This window comes from Sceloporus undulatus, chromosome 3, assembly GCF_019175285.1.
Source record: "Sceloporus undulatus isolate JIND9_A2432 ecotype Alabama chromosome 3, SceUnd_v1.1, whole genome shotgun sequence".
Classification (NCBI taxonomy): domain Eukaryota; kingdom Metazoa; phylum Chordata; class Lepidosauria; order Squamata; family Phrynosomatidae; genus Sceloporus; species Sceloporus undulatus.
In genome coordinates, this window is record NC_056524.1 from 93,604,975 (window position 1) to 93,632,716 (window position 27,742).

Here is a 27,742-nt window from a genome sequence, read left to right on the forward strand (position 1 = left end):
AGTCTATGGCATTTATGCAACAATTTTTGCCCCCACCCAGTCTCTTCATTGTCCAGACTGCCTGAAAAATACACATTTCATTCCTAAAATCTGATAACAAAATAAAACTGTAAATGGGTTGGGGAGAGGTAAAGCTATAAAGCTTTTTGTAAATCTTCAAAGAATTAAATCAGATTGATTGTCAGAAGTTTTGTTGCCTGGAGCAAAATAGATTCATCCTGTTTTCATAGATATTGATTCTACTCTATTAGATCCTACACATTGTTTTTTTGTGTCTGTATAAATTGTGGGAGTGGGATTTATTAATTAATTTCCCTCTCTTACTAAGCAGTTTCCATGCTCACATTTTGCTGCTTTATCTATATATGACAACAAACACTGATAGTTATCTGAGGTGCAGTACAGACCGTTAACAAGTGGCGTACCAGTGCCGGTATTAGGGTTAGGGAGCTTGCACCATGTACATGCTCCCTAACCCTAATACGTGCCGGCGGCAGGATAATGGTGGCACCCTGTGTACATGGGCAACACCATTATGATGTCATGCACGTGCTACATCCAGATGGTGTGGTGCATGTGTGACGTCTTCACGCCACCCCAGGCTGTTTATGGAGGTGTACAGAACGCGGAGTACATACAAAATGGCCCGTTTGTACAGGGCCTATGTCTGCCTGGCTGCGGCACAAGAAGGAGCTCTGAAACGGAGCTCCTTCTGGGCACGCACCTCATTTCTGCAGCCGCCAAACAGCTGCAGGAATGATGCCAGGGAGAAAGGCAGCCCCTTTCTCTCGTGGCTGCGGCTCCCGGGGTGTCCAGGGACATGAAGCCCCAAGGACACCCCTTTTTCCAGGCCACGGGGAAGTGGCCTGGAAAAGTGCCAGATTGGGGCCTCTGGGCTGCCTATATAGCTGCCCTGGCCACAGTCCTCCACGGAAAGGAGCAGCTGCAGACCGCCCCTTTTCTGCGGTCTGTACTGGGCCTCATTTTACTTTCCATGTTACAGCGGGCTTCAGCCAATTTCTGATTCTCTGACTGAGGGAAAATTTGTCTCATTCATACATTTTGTATGAATACTTTTGAAATGTAATGTGTAGAATGACTAGGGGGCAAAACAGACTAGCATAATATACCAGCTTGGGGATTGCGTGGGGGCATGGTGTTTAGATCATGCATACTCCGATGCTGCCCCAAAGCCCACCTGACCAGATGGCAGGCAGCCTTGCAGTGCTCCAGTGGTGCAGCATTTATATGCATCTTGCTGCAAGAGCACCCAAAAGGCACTACTATGGTAGGAAGGCCAGCTTTTTTCTGCCCCCAAAAGGAGCAGCATTTTGCTGCTTCTTTTTGGGCTGGAAAAATGCCAAATCAGGGCCATGGTGTGTGGTAGCCATGGCCCCGATCTGGCAATCAAAGGGGTCAAGCTGCCCCTTTATGACCATATGTACTGCCCCTATATGACCTTTTTGGTTAAAAAGCAGCTAAATGAAAAGACAGCTGAGCCTAATCCACTTGCCAGTTCCTGCTAAAGTAGACTGATTGAATTAGTAGAATGTACATAAATATTGACTTATATATAGAATGTTCAATTTGTCAGGTCTACTTGGAACTAACAACTTGATTTAGAGTACAGATTTAAGTAAAAAGAATAGTTATCCTTTGTGTTGTTGTTGTTGTTTATTTTCTGTTCCACCTTTTTTCTAGATTGAGATTCAAAGTGGCTTACTATTAAAAAGGCATTATTAAAAATCCCCAAGATACAAAAGTTGAAACAAGTTTAAAACAATAAAAGAATAAAACTAGATATACCTAATTAAAACTTGTGCATGCACACACACATATGGAGAACAGCACCACAATTAATAATATCCACTGCATTGCGTAAGACAGTTCTTATATAGCCATTTATGAAATGGTTGTCAGATTATAAAAGTCTTAACTTGTTTGCAAGAAGAAACTAGTGTGAGTACTTTAAAGTATGGTAGTTTAACTTCTCTGGGAAGGAAGTACTAGAGCCTGGGGGCAGTCACTAAGAAGCCCCTCTCCCATGTTCCCACCAAATATATCCATGAGGGTGGTGGAACAGAGAGAGGGGCCTTCCTAGCAGATCACAAAGCATGGACTGGCTTGTAAGGAAGAATATGGTCCTTCAAATAACCGAGACTTGAGCTGTTTGGGTTTTCAGACATTTTGAAAATTGGTGTTCGAATTCTTCTTCTGAGAGGGAAAAATGGATATGAGGAATACAAAGATCTCATATTTTTTTCTGCCTTTCTAGAGCTTGTTTTTAAATGTCACTGATATCTTTCAGGGTTAACAGATTTTCTTTTTTAAAAAAACCTTCAACAGCTTAAAATAAAACTCATAGGGATATGAGAAAAAGCAAGGGATAATGATTCCTACATTTATATGGTTATTTGCTCATGGAAAATGAGTATTCTTGAAGTCTATATTACAGATATTTGACTAGAGCTATTAGTTTTCAAAAGCCGAAACATTTAGAATATCAGTATCGCTTACAACTAATTTTTTAACCGGTAACTTAAAATTATCCTTTTCTACCCCTCCTCCCCACTCTCTCTTACAGGTTTTCTGAGCACTGGAGACCAAGCTGCAAAAGGCAATTATGGATTGCTTGACCAAATACAAGCTTTGCGATGGATTGAAGAAAACATTGGTTCATTTGGAGGAGATCCCAAAAGAGTTACTATTTTTGGATCAGGAGCTGGAGCATCCTGTGTTAGTCTGTTGACACTCTCTCATTATTCAGAAGGTAAATATATTCCTAGTTAAATACAAGTAATGTTAAATGTTACAGTTTAATAGTGAATTGTAAAAGTCATTGGAAGCTTCAAATAATACCAGGAGTCATTATGATATCAAAACTAGCATTAAAGATTTGATTTTTTTTTTAAAAAAAATAACATAGTTGTTAATACAATTTCCAGATGTGTTAAAATTATTATTATTATTATTGAGAAAATAATGTTTGAAAGAATTCATTCTTCTGTGTGTGAATATAATAAGTGAAGATTTGCATTCACTGGGCAGACAAATCATACATACTAGAAGAGCAAGAAGTAGCTATGGCTACATCCTTACTGCAGAAGTAATCCCGTTTGACATCACTATGGAATGCTGGGATTTGTATTTTTGAGAGACATTTAGCCTTCTCTTTCAGAGATCTCTGGTGCAACAACAAACAATTCCCAGAATTCGACAGCATTTGCCATGGCAGTTAAAGTGGTGTCAAAGTGGATTATTTCTGCAGTGCCGATGCAGCCAATAATAGCAGTAGCAGCAGTATGATCCATTCAGATAAAGTCTTCTTTTTAAATCTCCTGCTGATAACTCCCTTTCAGTTCACTTTATTTTATAGTACCCTCCTCTTCTTCTGACAGTGAATAAATACTTTGTAGATTTAGTCAGACAAAGGTCCCTACTAATTACCTTATGATTTGATTGCTAGATTAAGAAAAAAAAACATTGTAAGGGCATATTGAGTTTCCCCACCTCTATCTTTCCTAATAAAGAATAGCTTTGCCAGACAAGTCATCCTAAACATGTGCTATTTTTTTATTAGTCTCTATTTTATTTCCTCACCTGAAATTTAACTCATCTGGGATAGGTTTTTAAAAATCCAGCAGCTGTGATATGCTTTAGTGATGCCGAGCAGCTTTAGACCAGCTTCGGGTGGCTTCACTTCAGTGAAGCATAGCAGAGAAGTCTCACTGTGCCACTGAATCTGATCCCAATTCCCAAATCCTTTAGAAGGGCAAATGCAGATATGCTCTGTTTTATTAATCTATGCAGTTGCTAAATGCAGAAATGCCCATCCAAGTAATGAGAAATGAAGATGCAGAATAAAACCCCTGGAATTCAAGCCTATTAAATTGATTTCAGCTTAACATGTTTTCTTCAGATTATATGATGTATGGCTTCTGGGAAAAGGGATGGGGGGTTAGTTTCTCTTTATGCAAGTCATTCATGCAAAGAAGAAATGATTGCTTGTGGCTGTCATTCTTATCAAGTCCTTGGTCATAAAGCTTGGTTTAGTGAAGTGCCTTTATATGTGCTAGTGAAGCTGACCAGACACAAGCTGGCTTATGAATTCAGAGGCTTGCTTCTAAAAAGAAGTTCACATTAGTGGAAAAGAAAATCAGGAATAGAGTAACTCTAGAAATAGAACCTCTCCAGGAATTTTTCTGGCCCTTCTAAGTGGACAAAGATAGCTAGGGATCAGGAAGACTGAGATTGGTGCAACCAGCCTCACAAATAGCTGGTATACATGTGGAAAGCCCCATTTTCTGCAAGGGAATTGGGGTGATAAAAGTATTTATGGAGAGTGGAATGAAGGTTTAAGCCACCAGAATATGCTTTTATGGTAACAGCTTATCTATTCTTGCTCAAACCAGAGGAATAAAGCAATTTTAATAGACTGCTTACAAGACGGTGTAGCCATGAAGACTGCTAGCGGGGGCATCAAACATCCTATTCCCCAAATTTTCCTATTTCCCTGAGGATCATCTGCCCATTAGCCTGGCATTCTCCCCAGTTTTGGTGAATGGGGCCTGTTGAAATGCTCAGATATTTTGCGCAGTTTCATAGGTCTTTACTAACTGGCAAATTTGTAGTTCAGTAAGCAAACACCTAGGTTGATGTAAAACAGAGCATGAATAGGACCAAAAGACACAAAATCTGAAGTACCATATTTGGCCTTTATATAGGAATGGACTAATGGAGTTTTAGGATTATCCAGGCCATTGTATTTCCAGTTTCTGTGTATGGGTTTGAAAGCTAGACAGTGAAGAAAGCTGATGGGGGGAGGGGTCATTTGAATGGGGTGCTAGAGAAGAATTCTATCGATACTGTGGACTGATGAAAAACCAATAAAGGTCTTAGAGCAAATCAAGCTTGAACTCTCCCAGAAGTCAAGATTACAAAATTGGGACTGCTGTGTTTGGGCCATGTCATGAGAAGAAAGCACTCACTAAAACAAACCAAAACAAACAAACAAACACACACACACACAAACTATAATGTAACCTAGAAGGCAGTAAGAAAAGAAAAATACTGCATTATAGACAAAATCAAAGAAGCCATGGACTCAGGTATATGGGATCTGATAATAAGGTGCCTTGGAGGTCTTTCATTCATAGAGTTGCCATAAATCAAAGTCAACTTGAAGGCAATTAACAACAGCAACAACAATTGTAAAATTGAGCATGTTCTAGATGCCCCCATGGATCAGGCTTTTGTGGCTCTGAGTTACCTGGGACAATATGTAATTAACTACCAGAAGCCAGGAGTATGTTAATGACAAACCCAATGTGAATCCATAAATGCAGTTTTAGAAAATGTATAGTGAGGGGGAGGAGACCCTCTTTTCCCAGAAATTACAATAATTAACTGATCCTTCACTTTGAGAATGATTGTTTCATTATATTAGTGATGTTCAGAAAAATCACTTTAAAAAACCCAATCAGAATTATTTTTAAGAAGCTATTTAAAGCTATTCTCATTTTTTTAAAAAGGTACCCCCCCAATCTTCTCTGCCTCTTTAAGTTTAAAGTATAATTTACAGGTCTCTGTGTTAAGCAGAACTATGGAAATCCTAACATTTTCGTCAATACAGATCACATAGATAAGTCTAATGTTATCTGTATCAACTTGAAACATGTCCTTTGTCTTGTAGCAAATATTTATAAAACATATTTACCTACGTATTTATACTTCTCATATGTATAGTTGTAGATACAGTTATAGTTATTACATAACTCTCTTTCTCTCTCTCTCTCTCTCTCTCAATCACATAAAAACACACATATTAAGAAATGGGAAGAATTTAGCTAAAAATTCCACTAAGCCAAGTGGAGTAGGAAGGAATGAACTAAGAGCTTTATTTATTTATTTATTTATTTTGGTACAAACAGAAATAAATTCACTCTTCATTAGGCTGTACTTCCTCTAAATAACATACAAAAGATTCTTTTGCATCATAAACGCTACTTGTTCATGTATTTTAATTTTAACTTTTGCACCTGCAGGTCTGTTCCAAAAGGCAATCATACAAAGTGGAACAGCCCTGTCCAGCTGGGCAGTGAACTACCAGCCTGCCAAGTACACTGCAATTTTGGCAGAAAAAGTGGGTTGCAACACGTTGGACACAACAGACTTAGTTGAATGCTTTCGGAATAAGAACTACAAAGAACTCATTCAGCAAACAATCACGCCAGCTACATACCACATTGCCTTTGGGCCTGTGATTGATGGGGATGTAATTCCAGATGATCCTCAGATTCTGATGGAGCAGGGAGAATTCCTCAACTATGACATAATGCTAGGTGTAAACCAAGGGGAAGGTTTAAAATTCGTGGATGGCATTGTGGATAATGAAGAAGGTGTCTCCCCAAATGATTTTGATTTCTCTGTATCCAATTTTGTGGACAATCTCTATGGTTATCCAGAAGGAAAAGACACACTGCGGGAGACCATTAAATTCATGTACACAGACTGGGCAGACAAGGAGAATCCTGAAACACGGAGGAAGACTCTGGTAGCACTGTTTACTGATCATCAATGGGTGGCACCAGCTGTTGCCACAGCTGATCTGCATGCCCAGTATGGCTCCCCAACATACTTTTATGCATTTTATCACCACTGCCAGAGTGAAATGAAACCCAGCTGGGCTGATTCAGCACATGGTGATGAAGTTCCGTATGTGTTTGGCATTCCCATGATCGGTCCTACTGAATTGTTTAACTGCAATTTTTCAAAGAATGACGTCATGCTCAGTGCAGTTGTTATGACATACTGGACAAACTTCGCCAAAACTGGGTAAGTTTGCCACATAATGGTTTTTTATTGTTGTTTGTTTGTTTGTTTGTCCTGTTATTTTGAAATGCTAGAGCTTGTGTTTGACCTTCTAATTAGATATTTCAGATTTTGGCAGACCTTGCTTTGTGGGGGGTTTCTTGAGTTAAAGCAATATGGTCAAAGTATTATTATGTATTCCTGAACTAAAAGACTTTAGGGAATGTTATCTTTACCAGTGTATAATAGCACAGGAAGAGGCCTTACAGAAATTCTTCTCTGGTCCAGCAAAATCCTTTGGTATAGCAGATCTGGTTCTTCTTCTCACACAGTGCAGATTGTTTTCCATACAGTGTCCTGAATCACATTTGAGGGAGTGTTGGCTAGGGCTTCCATTCATCTCCAGATCAAACTTGCTAGATGTGTGGTGTTTTTTGTTGTTGTTGTTGTTTTGACAATCTTACCAAAAGGTAACATTTTCATATCTCCTGTATTGTTGCAATACAATGTGTATCTTGCTTCAAGCATTCACACATTTGCAAGGCTTGTAAGGCATTTCCAACAAACGAAGAATGCATGTAACAAAGTATTTCTTAAAAAATCAAAAAAGAAAGAAAATACAAATGGCTAAAATTTGTATCATACATAGAATCATAGAGTCAGAAACCACAAGGCCCATCCAGTCCAACCACCTGCCATGCAAGAATACACAATCAAAGTAAAACACATGCAGAAAAGCACTTTAGTAAATGGGAAATAATTGGGTAAATTGTGCAAATGAATACCCATATTAGGGGAAATGCATGCTTTTTTAAAAATTATGTTTTGAAATTAATGGTATTTTAACATGGTAACTTATTAACTTTGTTTTAGTTTTTTTTAAAAAAAAAAAAACCTTAAGGTTTTGTTTTTATTATGTTTTATCCTTCCTGTACAGCATTTTGGGTCCCATGTCAGATGAAAGGTGGGATATAAATTAATCAAACAAATAACAAAGAGGGGCCTTGGTATCTCCTGGGGTTTGGTTCCAATCTGTGAATGCTCAAGTCCCATTAAATACAATGGCATAGTAAAATGTGTCCCTTACCCAAAAAAAAAAAAAAGGCAAAATCAAGGTTTGCTTTTTGAAATTTATATATATTTAAAATATTTTCAAGCCACGGATGCTTGAATCCATGGGTAAAATATCCGGGGATATAGAGGGCTGACTGTATACAAATTTTAATATAGGAATAAAATATATAGCCTTACAACCCATTACAAAACTAAGATGAGAATTAAAGAGAACCAGTGTTGCGTAATGATCTGAGTGGTGAACTAGGACTGTGGGAGGCCAGGGTTTAAATCCCTGCTCAGCTATGGAAACCCACTGGGTAACATTAGGCAAGTCGCTTTCTCTCAATTTAAGACCATGAAAAATCTTTTCTGATTAAATCTTTTTTAAAAAATACCCCGTGATAGGGTTGCCTTAGGATTAAGGTGTACGTGCATGTGTGTGTGTGTACACATATGAAAATGCAGATGGAATTGGGAGAAATTCAGCAAACTGAGAGTTTTTCACATACCTACTAGAAGTAATAATCTGAGATTGGACAGCAACATTGCAAGGATCATTTGTAGCCACAAGGTCTGGGACCTTGAGATATTATAAATGACTGTAATACAGATGAGCTCACTTACTATACTGGCACAGTTCCTAGGAAGCAAGGCCACAAACTGCCTTAATATTTATGGATTCTCAGAAACTCTAGGGTACCATAGTTTTGAAAGTACAATGGTACAGAATAGTCTCAGTAATAAAAGTGTAATGGGCAAGATTGTAAAGAAATAGGTTTGTGGAGTAAAGCCACTCTATGACAGATATGGTTTTATGTTATAATGTACCAGGCTTCATGGTTAATCCATCTTTGCAATTGTTTTGTTTCCTAAAGACCCTTTTCTCTCTATTTTAAAACTTCTTCACTCCCATGTATTCTCTTGCTGCCTAATGTGAAGAATGATGCATTGAGTTTTCACATAAAAACAGTGCAGTTATTAAACCGTGAATGTTCAGGAAAGCCAAAGGCCTCAGGTTAAGGCTATAAAGAACAATGAAGGAAAAGGAAAGTATGATGTAGATCAAAGAAATCCTTTGTTCCTCTTCCAAAAATTATCTCGTTGCCTTTCTTACAATGAAGGAAGTGTGGGGAAAATATAGATACAGTAAGAATTACAGAGGCTCCTTGTCTAACCAGGCTTTTGACTAGAATTAAAGTTAATGTCTCTTATTTTAAAAATTAAAAAGGAGCTGGTGAAGGCAAATAAAAACAAAAAGCAGTAGAAATGTAAGATGGGGAAAGCATTTTCCATCAAAATATTCCTGAGAAATATTGCCATATTCTACTACAAACACAACATACAAATATTCTGGTTTTGCTTTAGAAGTTTAACGTTTCTCTTTTTTTCTTCTCTCAGTACCAAATTAAAATAAATGCCATTATGGCATACCAAAGGCCCATAAATCTTTCCAATGTACATTTAATGGCAGGGCTGGGCATTCCGAACTGCTGCTCTACTGCAGTGCAGAGAATGGTATTCAGCAGTATCCAATATTCCAGAGAAATGTGTTATGTCCTGAAACATCCACAGATTGAAGAAGCCTTTATATAAGTTTAGGACCCAACATGTATATCATACATAATAAGGTGGTATGCTTTGCACCATAATAGTGATTTCTCAAGCAATTAATTGATAAAGAAAATGGAAAGGGAAATAGCCTTTTTAAAAACATGCAAGGAGCTTTGTTTTCTCTTGACTTGTACAGTTGACTCCCCCTCTTTAAAGTAAATTGCAACCTACTGAGTGTTAGCTGGAAATTGCAGGAGCTTAGAGGTCACATGGTGGAATAATTGTAGTATTGGAACTGGGAGTTATTGGAAGTGGAACCAATTGCATCTGGTTTGATACTCAAATTCTCCTCTTCAGTGGTCTAAATACACTTAAGCAATGCTTCCCATTTAATAAAATGAAAGAATAGTGGTTCAGAAGGGTTAGGTGCTGTCACATTTGATTCTGTGGTGGGGAAGAAAAAGGTGTGTGGTGCTGACAACCCCTAACAGCCATGCAGGTTGTGTCTCCCATTCATCAGAGAGTCTGCCTGCAGCAGAATTCAGCCTTGAAAAGACAGTTTTGAGCAACCACCATAACAAGTTAAATGTTTGCTGCAGTACATTCAGTGTTAGCTGGGAAGAAAAGGTGTGTAGCTTGGCTTTCAGCACCCCTTAAAGCCACTATAATTCTCCAGTTTGGCATACCGCTGCTTGACCAATACCTCTGGCTCCAAGGTGTTCATTCTCAGAATAATTAAGAGTTTATTAACAACAAAATCAAATGATGGCCAAGGTTTGAATGCTGTGTAAAGTCAGTTGAGAAGTTGCACTGAATAAAGTGGAACTTAATTCTGAGTAAAATGCATGAGATTTATTTATATATTTATTAATTTATTTATAGTAGTGCTATCCTGCCATTTAGCCAAAAGACTCACAGAGTGGTTTCCGGATATTTAATTTGACAGTTCTGTGGCCTTGGGCTTACAATCCAAATAAGACAAGACACATAAGAAAAGGAGGATGGTGGAGGGTTTGGTCCAACAGATGAACTGCACTAAAGGGAATATGATTGCATCATAAAAGGGAAAAAACTGTTCATTATAACTTTGATCTAATACAGCATATCATAAAAAGAAGGAAAAAAGCAACTTAGTACACATGACCCACCTTCACTGTAAAATTGTGTTTCCAAAGCATTGTGTGAGGCAGTGGGAATGCCAATAGGAAGAAAACCCTCCTAGTTTGGATTTATTTATTGTGTACCACCAGCAAGACACACACAAACACTCAAGCAGTAAGCTTATTTCCTGTTTGTAAATTAAGATGGAAACCTTACATAAGGGGTTGTTTCCAAATTGAGGTAAATTTGGATAATGGGGTAAGGACAATGTAGTCTATCCTCCTTATTTCTAGCAAGAAGGTGGATGTAATCCAGACTGAAAGGTGAGAACTGGCACAACAACTAGGAAGGGAGGAAGAAGTAAATACATAAACTTCTTAGAGAGTGTTTGTAAGCTGAAGCAACAAATCAATGCTTGCAAATTGTAGCAAGTTGCTGCTTTAAAAGCTGAGCTTGACTTAGTCTATACTCAGCCTTTTCTTTTGGCCTGGATCTGAAGCTGCCAAAATTGGACAGTTTGCATCATCATCTACTGTCATCTACTCCTGAAAATGGGAGACTCCTTGGCCCTGAAATCTGGCAACCCTACTAGTGGATTCAATAGAATGAAGGAACTGGGCAAAAGGCAAAATATTGTGTAGCTCTCCACATTTTCACACTAAACTTTTCAGTCTCTTGTGATGGGAGAAGGAGGAAATGATGTCCACCTAAGGCATTCATAAGTACAGGAGAATCTGATGCTCTATCTGGGGCCTGAGATGTCTGAGCAACAGGAGGATGTTTGTATGTGAGTGAAATTCCTTTGAGATAGAGGAGTACTGGGTCAGTAGGTCCTGCACTGTGCTATAATTTACAAAAAAAATTGTTTAGATTTGGAGAGCCTCATTCCTAGTATATACTCAGAGAAGAATTGCTTAAAAGCCTAAAAGAGGACCCTCTCAACATGGCTGAAAAAAGCCAGGGATATATGAAAGAGCCCTCTAGAAAAGAGGATGGGGATCCAGATGGGCAGAAAATGTTTTCAGAGATAGTTTTAATGTACAGTGCACCTGCATTATACATGGGCTCACCTTACACTGCTTCCAGCATATGCTGGAAGCCACGTCAGAAAAAACGCTGACACACCACAGAAGTAATGGGCCGCGCACCCATGCTGCGTCCCCCTGAGGTATGCCATGGGCACGAGCCCAATTACTTCTAATGGGACTTGAGTATACACATTTTTCCCTTACCCGGGGGGGGGGGGGGCCAGAACGGATCCTCTGCATAAGGGGAGGGCCAACTGTACAGTATGTTTGCCATGGTGAACACTTCGTGAGATCAAGATAGTTTCCTTTAAGACTGGAGTGTAATCATTGCCTATAAGTCAGTTGGCACATGTGGATCATTGTATGACAGGGATAGATAGTGTGGCAATGGCAGCAACAGGCAATGATGTTTGAAACTGATTAGTCAGTGGAAAAATTCTTGGTGCTGGGATTTTCAAATAGATTAACAGATATAATTTCCAATAGAGAAGAGATATAAATGGTCCACTGGAGTGGCAGATAAGGTACCCAACTTCAACTAACTGATGTTGTTGCACCTTTTTCTACACAATTAAAACTTGTAATACAAAGTGTGTAGATGTTAAAATGTATGGAGGCACCCTCCTGGGGGTGTCAACAACTCTTCTATCTTCTTATTATTTATATTACTGTTGTTATTATTCTTGCCAAGTGTTAACAAGTGGACTCCCACATTTATCTAAGGATTTAAAAAGCTCCCTCATGATCCCATCTGTCAGTATTACTCATAATTTTGAATCGTTTTCCACAGGCTGCCTGCTCCAGAGCTAATTTCAGCAGGGTGTGCATAAACTTGTACTGTCTCCTGGGTCTGGATTTACACCATATTTCCTAAAGACAGCACAAATGTTTAGAAAGGGTCATTAATCATTTTACATGCGCCCAACTGTTAATATGATTACTTGGTAGAAAGAGACTTGACTATAAAAATATAGCTCTTTTGGACTTGCTTTGATTTGAAAATAAGCATTAGAACTGTGTGACCTTGAGAATTCCACCTATTCTAAAAAACCATTGTCATGTCTTTATATCTTAGTTGGTGTGTGTGTGTGCGCGCGCGCGCGTGCAGAAAAAGCATGTAGAATCAGCAGAAAAAATAAATAAATATAATCTTTCTTCATTTTGTAAAGAAGAAAAAGAGAAAATGCTGCATCCAAACAAGTACTGTCTGCCAAAAAAAAGCTCAAAATTCCTCTTCTGCAAAAAGAAAGACCAGGCACATATGACCTCAGTTGTCTGCTTGCTGGGCACATCGTAACCTGGCCCTATGAAAGACTGGCCCTATGTAGGATATATCACAGGCCACCAAAATGTTGGGGTGGCTTTTCCCCCAAAGCAGAAGGGGTTTCCAATGTTGGTGGTAATAGTAGTTTAAGAACCCCACCACTTGATCTGATGGAGAACTATGTTACTGGAAGGTTGCAAGAGTATTATTCTTTCTTTTAACAAAACAAGGAGTTGTGAGTGAACCATTAGTGGCCAACATATTGCTCTTACGCAAACCAACACCCTCCCAAACATGTAATTAATAGCCTGAGCTTACCATCCATGAACATGATTTTGGATCTACTATGAATAGCTCTAGAACGTTGATTTAAACAGAAAGCCTAAAGTGTGTCTTACATATCAGCTACACTCTGGGTATATTAGCAGTTAAACTGGAGACCTCTAAAGAACCCTAATATACCTTGTGCTCTGTTCAGCCAGCAGGTAGAACTGTATCCTTGAAGCATAGATTGCCTGCAGTCTTTTGCATACTTAACCTGGGTGTGGGTCACACTGAACACCGTTGGACTTACTCCTCAGGAGGCAGTAATACCATTGTACTCCCAGTATATCACTCCCAAATCTCCATTAGAACTCCAGTGTGCTCATATTATCAACATAAAGAACAGTTATTATATATGATATAGCGATATATACTATATCTAAGGCAACATAGCAAAACACCTATGAGCTGAATGCCAAAAATGTGAAACTAGCTGTTCCACAGTAATGTCATACAGGTTGAGTCTCCCTTATCTGGAATTTCAAAATCCAAAATATTCTAAAAACAAGAACTTTTTACATAGCTGGCTGAGATAGTAACACCTTTGCTTTCTTATTGTTTCATCACAAAAATATTTAAAATGTTGTATAAAATTACCTTCAGGTTAAAGATGCACAGATGCAAAATTTTCAACATCAAAAATGTCCCAAAAATCTTGCAAATCTCATCCAGGAGAAAACTTTTGAAGTTTTCAATTCTTGTGTGCAAGAAAAGCATAAAAGAATATTCCTATTCCTATTTCTGCCTCTTCCAAAGAAGGCAATAGACAACACACAGTGTATATATATACCCACAGGCTCACACAATACATATATATACACATACACACACACACACTTTTTCCAGGCAAGCATTCTTTGAAGATGCCAGCCACAGATGCTGGCGAAACGTCTTCTAGAACATGTCCGCATAGCCTGAAAATCCCCCCAAAAACTAAGCAATAGACAATATTTGTGACTTTCCAGTGGCAGTACTTCCCTGGAAGATTGACACAGCCCATGGACCAAACAGAGTGGGTACCTCACTCAGGTTGAGTACAGGCACCCCCTCCCTGTTCCAGCCATAAGCTATCAGTCATAAGCTATCAGTGGTGGAAGAGGCAGCAGAAGAGCAGAGTCCTCATCTAGGTAGTTTGGAAATGTTTTTGGTCTATAGCTCTAAAAATCCACTGGACACTTCTCTATTTTCTGGAGGATTCTGGATGCTGTAATCCAAAAAGGTAAGATTTCCAAGTTCTATGAATATGTATGCAGAATATATGTTGCCTTTGCTGGTGTCATACACAATTGCAAGGACCCTTTTCTCATCACAGTCCTTGTCTTTTCTAGGATATAATTAGACCTCTCTGGTTCACTGCCTAAATCCAGAGGATGTTTTCAAGTATGACACTGAAATAATATAAATTTCCCGTGAGCAGTCTTGAACGCTTAATGTTTTTATCTTTTTTAAAAATCTTACTCCTGACATTTTTTAAATTGTAAATGACTATCAGAATGACACAATATCCAAAGGTTTACTGTACAATTACTACTCACTGCACCATTAAAAAACCCCAAAAAGGACTATCATGCTCTTCTAATTGCCACAGACCTCCAGCTGCTTATTAACCATACCCAGTTGAATGGGTCTACTGCCAGAAGTAGTTTTCATGGACAGGTCAATGTTGCAAAATCATTAGGTGTCAAAAGACATGGAAAAATCACCAGGCTTTTATTGTGTTTTGTATTCTACCATGTAATTGAAGCAAGCATATGTTGTAACAGAGGGGTGTGCTATTGTGGAACCTAACAGGACAGTAAGAATCAAAAACAGCTGTTTACTGATTATCTATTTCCAGTTTATTCCAGGTTCATTCTTTTAAATACTCGGGGGGGGGGGGGAGCATGTCTATTTGAAATCTCTTTTAGAATAGTGCAGTATAATCTCATTAAGATACAACAGAAGGCACTCCACAATTTATCTAACATATAAACATAATTTTAAGTGTATTTGTATCTTGGGTTTTTTCCCATTTACAAAAACCTGAGTTGGTGTTATATTTGATCAATGCATCTTTTTCTCATCTTAGAATTAGATTTACAATTGCACATTTTCTTGGAGAGAAATCAGTTTTCCACATGCTTTCCCCATATCTTGTAACATTGCTCTTTGCATGTAGAGATGTAAATCTCCACTTCCCTTATCCCATGCAAAAACACAGTTTTAATCTTCAGTTAGGTGATAGTGAGATATTTTCTACCAATTTTCCTCCTGAACAAATTGTGTAAAAATTGATGCCTTACAGCATGTATTTTTTTAAAAAAAAATCAGATGGATTGTTAGTTGTTGTTGTTTACAGCAAACCACTCATTCCTTTTTCTGTTTGCTGTGTTCATGCTATTTGTTTCACAAGGAAAGATAGTTTGCACAAACTGTGAAAAGTTCAACATATAAAAAAGAAAAGAATGGGAGGGCTTCTCTCAGTCTTGCAAGCAAGGCAAGGAACCTCATAGGGTTCAGCAGTTTCTTAACAGCAGACTCATTAATAAAGAATAATTTTGTAAAATCTCTTCTCATTTGTATTTGCATGGTGATGATAATGCTTCCTGCCTAGGAATACCAGTTCTAAACATTAACTGTGATGGAGAGTTATCTGGAAAAGGATTCAGCACCCCTCTGAAAACACACAATGAAGGAACGCTTTTAGTTTTGATCTAGAAGGGAGGCAATAAAAACAAGAGATGTTTGAAAGATGCTGTTAAGTTGAATGCTGAAAGTTGTTGAGCTGACACACCACAGATGGAAAAGTTGTTGGCCGAAAGGTCTGAAAGGAAGTACAACTAAATGGTAGAGCAATTGTTTAGTGTGCAGAAGTCCCCAGGTTCAATGTCTGGTGCCTTCAGGAAGGATTGGGAAAGAGGGCTATCTAAAATACTGAAGAGCTGCTGCCATACAGTAGAGACAATAATGAGCTAGTTTACTTGTGGTCTGACTTGTTCAGTTCATATCATTATATAGCTTAAATTTCATGGCACACAACAGATGACATGTACTGTTGAAAGAAGGAGATGAACTACATGTTACATTAAAGGCATAACTAGAAGCTTTTTCTGTTTTTCTTTGTACAAAGTGTAAGTGTTAGGAACCCATGTCAGATTAACTTTCTAATATTGGGACTAAAGGATTCAGTCCTCTGCCCTCCCTTTGTGGTTGAGCCCGTGCACCTGCAGTTTGGCAAGCCACTGTTTGGGTGTCCATTTCAGAAGTGGCCATACTACAAAATCCTTTAGACAAGATGGAAATTGGCCTTTCCTAAGAGATTCATTTACAATACATCTTAGGTAATTCCTAAGTGCATCTCCTCCTTTGGCGACTCACCATGAAGGGCAGGGGTCAAGAGGGCAAGTTGTTTTCTTCACACTTCCAAGGAGCTTGTCCACATTCTCAGAGCTCATAGACTCAAACTGATCCAGTATGATCTTATTCATGGAGTCATACCTCACCTATACCCTCCGCAATAATACCGGCTTCCACGTTGGCTCTTATCTGACAGATTTTATCTGTGAAGTAATTATTTAAACTGTCACAGTGAGCTACATACAATCTAATAACAGGTTCTGGGGGGCGGGTGTCTGAATCAGGTCCCTTACCACCATGAACAGCTCAGCTGGATGAGAATTCACAGGTGCAATATGTGCAGAGAAGAAAATAATCTTCACTACATGCATTGCCACTCCTTAGGAATAAAAAAACTCCCAGCGGCGTGTCTTGTCAGACAAGAGTCGAGTTTTCTGCCAGTGGCATGCTAGTCATTGTTCTGCCTGCTTCATATTCCTAAGATTCTTGGTATACCATGAGTAACGATTACAGGCAGGTTGGAATGGATGCTTGGGAGCAATTGTGTCAATGATCTTAATAAGATTATAGTTCCAGGTATTAACCAAAGCATCAACAGACTCACTGGCAGTACCAACTATCAAACCCTCTAAGGCTTTCTGGAATCCAAAAAGTTCCATCAGCCTTTGAGGGTGGACCATTCTAATAGGTCGTCCACCCATAACAGGTTGAATAGCGGCCTTAAGTCTAACCTTGACCAGGAAATGGTCCTTCCATGACAATGCAGTGATACTAATTACCTGCGCCCATGGCTGTGCCTGTTCTGTACTAGAGATCACATCGAGGGTATGACCTTCACAATGTGGAGACCTAGAGACTAACTGAGACAGGCCCATGTTTGTCATGTATACCATAAGCACCTGAGCTACATCTGTCAGTTTTTTCAAACTGGACACCAACTCCGAGACCAGTTGTATCAGCTCGGCTAGGGGGCCAGTTAGACAATGGGATGGATGGTATACCAACAGAATCCCCAGACTATCCCTTGTCTTCAGGCTCAAGTAAATACATGACAGCCCTGGCTATCTCACATGTTATGTGCCCTTGACCTGATGTTTTCAATGAAGCATGAGACTGGAGGTCTGACATTACAGGAATTCTCCATTGTTACCATTTAACATATGTTTAAACCTGAATCACTTCATATAACATCTAGTTAAAATGGTCAGTGGTCATTCTTCTGTACAGAGATACTGGTGAACAAATAAGCAAAAGACTCAAGGAATCGTAAAGAGTAGTTTTTGACATGTCTGGGATAATAATAATAATAATAATAATAATAATAATAATAATAATAAATTTTGTATATCCTGCCTTTCTCCCCATGTAAGGACTCTAGGCGGCGGATTTACTGTCAAGGTAATTTGACAGTATGGATTCCAGACTGTAGAATCATGAAATGGAATGAACTACTGGCATAATTGTATCCAAGCATCCTCTTTGACACTGTTGAATTCTACCAGTTTGCTATGGACCATGAAATAGGCTGGATAATGTCTATAAATCAGGTGGTGTAAATCTTGCTGACAATGCAACTGAACAGCAGTGAGCACATCACTTGGTCATGCTGGTGATGGATTTGAACTTGTCGGGCATCCTGACTTGAGAAGATCTTTTGTGGGTGGTTAAAAACTGTCCCTACTGCTGTGACAAATTATTAAGGCACTTTTGAGGATAAAGTCAACTAAATTTGCATCAAACTTGATGCAGTTCTTGATACAACTCCAGAACTCTGTCTTGCCAGTTTTATTGGATTAATTTCATGTAATGCAGCATTAAGATGTTTCTGAGTGGTACAATCAATCACCTTTATTTTATATCCTTGCTTACCCTGTCCACTGGGAGCACCCTGGAGTGATTAGCTGAATAATTCAAAGAGGTAATTCACGCTTCTTTAAGGGAAGGAGTGGTCCCAGACACCTGAAATCATGACCGCAGCCACCCCTTAATGACTGTTCTATAAAACTATCTAACGCCTCTTTAAAACTATCATTTGGTTGCTAGTGTCCTTTCAAATGTAAGGTTTTGCACAGCTGGAAAGCTAGCATGGAATAGTGGTTTGAACATTGGACTAGGATACTGAAAACCAGGCTTTGAATCCTGGCTTGGCCATGGAAACCCACTTGGAGACATTGGGCAAGTCACATGCTCTCAGCCTCAGGGGAAGGGAATGGCAAATCTCCTCTGAGCAAACCTTGCCAATAAAACCCCATGATAGGTTTGCCTTAGGGTCGCCATAAGTCATAAACAACTTGAAGGCATGCAACAACAATTTGCACAGCTGCACTTTTGTAGAAACCAAGTCCAGGAACATTTGGATGAGATGAAATACCTGAATTCATTTCAGTATGGATTTAGGCCTGATTTTGGTACTGAAATTAACATTTGTGTCCCTAATTGGTGATTTATATCAGAACACAGGTGGAGGCAGTACTGACCTATTGATACTTCTTGATCTCTCTGGAGGTTTCGATACAAGTCTTCATGCTATGCTGATGAGCCAGTTCTGTCTATTCAGGCATAAGGGGCATGGAAGTATAGTATCTTCATCTCCATCACAGAAGGGAACTGTGGGAGGTTTCAACCTAACTTCATAGTGTGGAGTCCTGCAAAGTTTTATCTTATCCCATATGCTTTCTAATATCTGTAAAATTTCCCCAAAGTGGTGGCTTTCAGGTGTTTTGGACTAGCTTTTGTTTAGCCACAGCCAACAAGACTATTGGTCACTGATCATGTGAGGTGTAGTCAATCAGCATTTCAAGGGCACTGAATTTCGGAAGGCTGTTGTACATAAGGAGTTACTGGGCAAGGTCATCATATGTTTTGTAATGAAGTGACATCAATATGGACAATTATAAGCCATTTTAAAAACACATCAATAAAATGACATCAGTGATAAAGTGTAATTGAACACCAAGAAGACAAGTGATGAAGGCCATTTGATAAATATGCTTACACAGCTAGACTGCCTTAACTGGAGGTGTAAATGGAAATAAATTGCTTAAGAAATCAGATAGAAAAGTACAAGTCTAATTTTATCGGTTAAACTTTCTAGGCTTCTTCTTTTTTTCACTACTATTACTATTGCTGTCTCATTCACCAGCAGCAGCACTACCATATTCAGACAAGGATGACTGTATAATGTCTATAAAGATCATGTACATAAAGATAAATATTTAGTCATATATATAATCACACTCTGATCCAGCTTTAGTCAGAGATTTGAAATATATCTACGATGACTGTCATGCAAGAAGTATCACTAGAGGTTTCCATCAATATGTCTATTCCATTGAAAATAATGCAGTGCAGAGATAATGCAGCCCATTGTCTGAAGGTGCATTATCCAACAATCCTGCTGAAAATAAGCCTGGGCTTAATCAGTGTCTATATGGGATACTGTCTGGGAACTGTATAAATTCAATATGAGTTTTAATAATGAAAACAGGTGGAATATAGATGTAATAGAATAATACAAAAGGTTGAGATTGGAGCCTGGAAACCTTACTTTTTAACTAAAACTCTCAGAATACCCAGACAGAATCCTGTGGAATAATGGCAGTTGTAACCCATAAAAGTAACTTTTCCATGTTCCATTTGAAATAGAACTCTCTCTCTCTCTCTCTCTCTCTCTCTCTCTATATATATATATATATATATATATATATATAATCTACTGATGCTGATCTAACAAATGAAGATTCCTTTACACATCATTAGCTGCAAAGGGATCAAGTTATCATAAAGATCATTCTTTTGAACTGATCAGCCTCTTCTTTCGGATTTGTTTTCTCCTCTTCTTCCTTTTGTTCTAATTTGAAAAACTAATATTGTGGAATTATTTTCAAAAAGAAGTAATATGTTTTCATCCCAACTTACTGTGTTGAACTCGTACAAAATGGTAACGGTCACACTTCAAAATGGATTTTACTAATCAAGCTTTAGCCAAGTGGAAAGTAACAACAGCAACATTTCCTTAACTTTGTGTAAAATCTGCACAATACAGACTGGTATGAACTGATAATGAATTTATGTTCTTCCTGTATTAGGAGTTCAATCATTGTAGTATATTGTCAGCATTAGGTGATTTTACTTTGTTTTCCTCTAGAACAGTGGTTCTCAACCTTTGGCCCTCCAGATGTTTTGGACTTCAGTTCCCATAATTCCTGACTATTGGCCAAAGTTGTCTCAGGCTTTTGGGATCTGAAGTCTAAAAGAAATGGAGGACCAAAGGTTGAGAACCACTGCTCTAGAAAGCCAGCTGAAACTTGAGTGAACAGAAAACTATTTTTGAAAAATGAAATAGTAGTTTTACCTACTCTAATAGAAAGAAAACAGTCTCTTTGAGCAATGAAGGAACCTTGAAGGTATTTAATTGTGCTTATGGATATTTTGAAAAGTTCAGCACTGTCTTAGACAAGCTTTAGAACTAAACAGAAAGGATTACTGGAATTCTAATTTCTAAAACAAATAAACCTAACATGTATGGAAATAAAACACAAGAAACCTCAGTGAAATTCAATGTAATACTTCACGCTTCATGGTACATTACTGAAGGCACTAATACGTCAAAAAGAACTAGAAGAAAAGGCCTGAATCTCATAATAACAGACAGAACGCTGAGTAAAACAGTTGCAGTGCAAAACATATTCACACATTTGTCCTATTCCTAGGGGAAATTGGTAAATCTGCATGTGCTTAATAATATTCATGGATCCAGGCTTAGATCCAGTACTGATTGTGTAATGTAAAATTATGCCAGCATACTGATGCTAGAGCTACTGGATCCGACTACTGAACAACTGATTGTGTAATGTTGATGTTGATGGTGAAACCATATTTAGACAGTAATTTTTGTGCAGTGCCCTGAAAAACACAACCATTTGTATAACAGTAAGCATAAGGTACCAATTCGACTCTAACCCGAAATTTAGAAATAATTACTAAGAAAAAGAAAAGTGAGATATAATTCATTTCTCCCCCTCCTCCCAAATTGTAAACAGGTAACTTGTGTACCTTCTCAGACTGGTGTCTTAAGTGTTCACCATTGATCAACAGTTTCAACAATCCTTTCTCTCTCTTCTGATGACTCTGGGCTGAAACAGATGGAAGCTGCTCCATCGGAAGATGGGTTGGAGCCATGGCAACCACATGCTGTGGCCTCAGTCCACCTTCAACCCAGTTGGAAAAGGAGCAGAAAAGATCTTCTCCTTCTTCAGCCAGCAAAAAGGTGGCTTTTGCTATCCTGCTATGGCCCTATGGTGGCTTTAAGGCACTCCGGCAGCATGTAGCATATAAACATCATGCTGGCAGAGCACCTTGAAGCATGTCCGAGCGACCACCCAATGTCCAGGTGGCTTCAAGGCATCATTGAGAAGTGCAGCGTCTAAACGACGTGTGCCAGTGATGCCCTGACCCATATTTGGGGTGTCTGTTATGGCCCCATCTTTCAACTAGATTTCTACTGGAAATCTCTTCAGGTAGTGTATGCCCTGTTCTCTGTAAAGTAGGGCTAATGTATTCCATGAGTTCTGCTCATGTTTTCCAGGTACACCACTAACTTTCACTTTGGTTTCACCACTGATAGCAGTAGCAGGAGAAGTGATGGGATGCTTGTGAGAGTTGTGCATTCATCCTTAGATATGTCTATGGTATTGACACTTTTTAGAGAAAAACATCAGGTATTTTAATTCCCTGCATAGATGTAACGTTGGCCTCTTACAGACTGCCAAAATAAAGCTGCTTCGGGTCTCTTTGGAGGTATGCTGTTTAAATGATGCATGCATCCTAAGAATCTGAAAGCTGCACCAAAGCTGCACTCCAGTGCTTAGGAATGGAGTGTGGCTTTGGCACGACCTCCGGACTTGTAGGACCCATGCGTCGTTTAAACAGCATACCTTCAAAGAGACCCAAAACAGCTTTATTTTGGCAGTCTGTAAGAGGCCGTTGTTTGATCATTCTTTTGGCTAGACAAATTCACTCTAAGAACGGAAAAAATATTCAATAACATATTAAAAATAATTGAAAAGCATTCTTTTTTGAGTGCTGAGAAACTGGTGAGAAGCATCCTGATGAGAATTGTTGAAGTCTGGGACTTATTCTTCACAAAATGTTGCATGTGACTGTTTCGCTCAGTAAACAAAAGTTTCAGTTTGGAAATATTTTTTTTTCTGTGCAGATAAATATTTTTCCTGAATAAAAAATACTGCAGTTGCAAATATTCCATGAAAGAATCAGATATGCTTGGTTTGCACTGAGAGTAGTTTTGTTTTGTTTGTTTTTCCTGCACAGGAAACTACTTCTTTGAAATAGTGCCTGTGCAGGAAGAGCTGTTTCTTATACAGAAAGTGCTGTTTTCTGTGCAAAATGACTGTGTGCAAATTTTGTGGAGAATAAGTCCCAAATTGCAACCAAGCTTTAAAATGGTGTGTTTTTCAAAACTTTCTTTCAGCAGGAGAGTTATCGCTAAAATTACTCATTGCTTCCATTGAGAAGAAAATTAGTGATGAATTACATCTCTGCTCATTCCATTGTGATGGGAATGGGAAATAAACCTTCTGAATATTCATACTGATTACACCAAAGTTTCTTAAAGCAAATTTTCAATCATGTCGTTTTACACTTAGAAATTCCAGGTTGTTGTTTTGGCTTGGGCTTTTTACCAGTTCCCTACTATCTCTCCCTTCTTTTCAATGAATGTACAGAAAGAGACAGGTATGCTTTGAAATAGGTACAGTGTATTCAAGTTTGGGGACTGTTTTTGTTGCATTTTGGGTGGAGGTCAAAGTTGTCAAAGTTCAAGGCCAATCTTCATGGAGCCTTAGGTTTGTTTCTATTTGTTAACTAGTCTAATGTTTCTATTTATAAACATTTATATAAGTACATTTACCAGTACACAAAATATATCCAAAGTTTCTCAATTGGACAAGTGGTCTGATCCACAGGGTCCAGTAAACCAGTGTTAATGTAGCTCCTCGCATTGTCATTAAAATTATTATATCCTATACTATATTTGAATATTTTTCAACTCAAAATCATGAATAAAAGCATTCATTTTATAAAACTTGCTCTGTGCATGAACATATAATTATTTGCAGTTTTTCATTGTTTGTAATATTGTTTTGTTTGTATATTTCTAGGGATCCCAACCAGCCTGTTCCTCAGGATACAAAGTTTATCCATACAAAACCCAACCGTTTTGAAGAAGTGGCCTGGTCTAAATATAATCCAAAAGACCAACTTTATTTACACATCGGCTTGAAGCCCAGAGTTCGGGATCACTATCGAGCAACAAAAGTTGCTTTTTGGCTAGAACTTGTACCACACTTACACAACTTGAATGAAATATTTCAGTATGTCTCCACAACAACTAAGGTGCCACCTCCAGATTTGACATCGTTCCCTTATGTTACCAGGCGTTCTCCTGGAAAGTTCACCACCAAGCGTCCATTAATGACACCAAGCAACAATCCAAAGCATTCAAAAGATACACAGAAGACGTCCCCAGAGGATACAAGTGTTCTGATCGAAAACAAGAGAGATTATTCCACAGAGTTGAGTGTTACCATTGCTGTAGGTGCATCCCTGTTATTCCTCAACATTTTAGCATTTGCAGCTTTATATTATAAAAAAGATAAGCGGCGCCATGAAACACACAGACGTCCCAGTCCTCAGAGGAATACAACCAATGATATTGCCCATATACAGAATGAAGAGATTATGTCCCTGCAGATGAAACAGCTGGAACACGATCATGAGTGTGAGTCCTTACAGGCCCATGACACGCTGAGACTCACTTGCCCACCTGATTATACCCTTACTCTTCGGAGATCTCCAGATGACATTCCACTTATGACACCCAACACCATAACCATGATTCCAAATACATTAACAGGTATGCAGCCTTTGCATACTTTCAACACTTTCAGCGGAGGACAAAACAGTACTAATTTGCCCCATGGACATTCCACCACTAGGGTATAGCTCTGTTATTTGCCCCACCCTTGCCAACTGGAAGATTAAAAATAAGGGGGGAAAAGAGAAAATTTTAAAAAAATTAAAAGTTCATAATTTCCATCATGCAACTTGTCAAAATACAAAGGTGAAAGAGAAAGGCAGACATAATTTTCTTACAGCTCCTTTCCATAGGAACTCTGATATTCTAAAAAGATCACCTTCTCAAACCCTGTGAAATGTGAAATGTGTACATTACTATCAGGATACCGCTTTAATATCTCAACCACTCTGATTGAAAGTTAAGAGTTGAGGCCTGAAGAAAGTCATGTAGAAAAGGATATGTATTGAATATAACAAACAGAAGCAAAAACTTCTGGAACACAGAGCCAGTGACTGTACAGTTTTTTAATAAATAAAATTTTAAAAAATGTTCTATATGTGCCATACCGTGAATGGCCCTTGTTATACAAAAGACATCACCATGGGCTTTTACCCATCATAAGAAGCTGTAATCCAGAATGGGGAAATAAGATTTTATTATTAAGAAAAATAGGACTGACTATGCAGTAAATCCGTATAGTTCTGTGCAAAGAGATGACTTGCCAGCCTGAACTATATTTAAGAAACTTTGTAAAAACAAAACAAAAAATGTATATAGCTGTGAGTTTAAAAAAGAAGCTTTTATTGATGTTTTCAGTTTGAAAAGAGCTTTTAGAAAGATTGTGCTTTCAGTTGTGATCTATGTGTATAAACATTAGTCATGCCACCTCTGTTTCCTCCCAGACCAAAAGGAGGACTTTCTTCTTAATTACTAGTGGTAAACCAAGACATGAGGGTTTGTTCCTAAAGTTTCATTTCTAGAAGACATGGTGTCTCATACAGAGGAGACAGGTGACTGTGTGGCCTGCCAGATTTTCCTTTACAGGTTACACATGTGCATGATAAGGCATTCATAGACAGGAAACAGTTGGGTTTGTTTTACTGTAGAAAAAGAACATCTTTTTTCTTTTCTTTCCAATTTTTGTGTTAGCCTTCATTTTATTGCAACACAGAGACGGAATGGAAGAATTACAAACAAAAAAGGCTTGGTAAATTGGGGCCTCTTTTGTCATTCTTGGTATCTGATGTTCCTTGAAACATTGCTTCCCAATTGTTGCACACCATGATCATCTTAAGAAAGACTGCCTTTTCTGCTAGTCTTTCTTCTGTGGAAAATGCATTGCTGCCAATACCAGCAAGAAGAAGACTGAAGAGAGGAAGCACACAAGTTGGCCAAGATGTCAAGGCATAGTTATATTTACTGTGGTTTCAATAAAGGAAAGGGGGCAAAATCTAGATGGACCTAAGATTTCTTCCCAGTATTTCTAAATCCAATATTTTGCAGGTCAGTTTTACTGTACCACAGAAAGGATGGATGCCATGGGGAACTGGGGGGAGGGACATATCAAACATTCAATAGACAAGTTGCCTTGAAGAAACTGGATCATTTCACTATTCAAAACTGGCCCATATATTTTTGTTTCCCTTAATTTCCCATCCCATGGGACTTCGGGATGAAATGGATCTGGCCCAAAAAAGATGTTTGGCACATCTATGTAAAGTTTTAAAACAGTCAAGCTGTTATAAAGGTAGAACTGAGTTATTACTAAGTAAAGAATGGTTTATATTTTGTTGTTAGAAAAACTAAAGTTTAAGATGGTAACCAAAGATACTTGAATGGAGTTGCTCTGCACAAGATCACATCTTTCCCAGGATATATATTGTATTTTTATTCCCCTGTATTAAGAAGGGCAAAACACTGCTGTATTATCATCTCCAGAGATTAATATCTGACATCAAATGCCTTCTGCCTGTAGAATAGACAGCTTGTGATATTCTAAGTTATAGGTACCTTCACATATCACTGGTTGTGTGATACACATAGCTTTGTGCTGACTCTGGCAGAGAAAGCAGGTCCATGACAAAAGCAAAAGCACCATTAAAAATTCCAATGGTGATTCATACTGCATTAGAAAGTGAAATAAATGTGCTTCCCTTTTGATTCCATGTGAGAATTTAAATAAGCTAACAGATCCAATTTTCACCCAATAGTAAATGGTGGGAGGAGAGAGCCTTCCTCTCTCTGTTCACTTTAGCTGTAATTGCAATTCAAGTTGGATCTATTCTGTGCCATCATCACAACCAGCATATTGCCTCCACTAAGACACAGCAATTCTTCATGAACTGGGGGGAGAGGAGAGGGGGGAGAAAAGAAAAGAAAAATGATGGCATCCAAATCAGTTGGGTAAGTCTGTTATGTGAATTACGGTATTTGTTTAGTACTTCCAGTTGTCTACTGCTAGCAATATGTACAGTACTGTGTCAGGCTTGTGACATTTGGGTAAAACCGTTTCTGTAAGTGAATGATTTTAGCTTTTAAAAAAAAATAATGACGATGATGTCACTTTAATAATTTACATCTGGACAGATGTATGATTTATAAATGGAATTTTTAGGCTCTTCATAGGATTCTATAATAATAACAACGAAATATACTTTAAAGAAAAGAAAAAAAAGAACTTTCCCAGACTTTTCTTCTTGACCTTAAGAGGCACGCAGGGTTTCTTTTGTTATTGTTTCTGCATTTTCTTTTCTTTTTTGGTTTTGCCTTAAGTAAGGACAGAAGATATATATGGCTGGACACATATGTATAAACTTTTCAGCAGCATTTTTAATAATAAAATATCACAGTATTTTCTAATGCTTTGTGCAAATAATTATGTGTTTATCATTTTTGTGGGAGGGGGAGCAATCATTTTTAACTCCATGAAAGCAGCATTAAAGTCTCAAACCTACATAGAGCATGAAGTATACTGCAAAGTGTTTTGTTAACAGGTTGGATGTGGGTTAATTTATAATGGACATTGTTATACGCCTGCCAAGGTGATGAAATGCCAGATGCTGAAGCTCAGAAGTACAGAACAGCAAGTACTATTCATTATTATTATGTATGTATAATTTCTATCACTTTTTGCTAAGTCATCATTTGTCACATGAAAATGAAAAAAAAGTGAAAACCAAAACATGTCCTCACCAAATTAAGGTGTTAATTAACTCTTTAGCATACACTTTCCCATAAGTAACAAGTTAATGAAAATTGCTTAAAACAATGTCTCATCTAACCTTGAATCTGTAATGGATAACAGCTGTCTTCAACCCAACATTACAAACAGTAGATAGAGGGTGGTCTATCTGTAGAGAACAAACTATCTATACCACTTTCCTCCATCTGGTATGA

The 27,742-nt window shown here is 38.2% G+C and overlaps 1 protein-coding gene across 6 annotated transcripts in view; it reads left to right on the forward strand.

Moving 5' to 3' along the window:
* Window positions 1-27,205, forward strand: part of NLGN4X (neuroligin 4 X-linked) — a 228,047-nt gene extending 200,842 nt beyond the window's left edge. For all 6 annotated transcript variants that reach the window (XM_042460328.1, XM_042460334.1, XM_042460330.1 and 3 more), the window contains 3 exons: window positions 2,585-2,770; window positions 6,045-6,834; window positions 23,649-27,205. In XM_042460328.1, the coding sequence (XP_042316262.1) occupies window positions 2,585-2,770; window positions 6,045-6,834; window positions 23,649-24,492 (1,820 nt within the window). In that variant the 3' untranslated portion in view covers window positions 24,493-27,205. The remainder of the gene's footprint in view (window positions 1-2,584; window positions 2,771-6,044; window positions 6,835-23,648) is intronic.
* The last annotated feature ends 537 nt before the right edge of the window (window positions 27,206-27,742 follow it).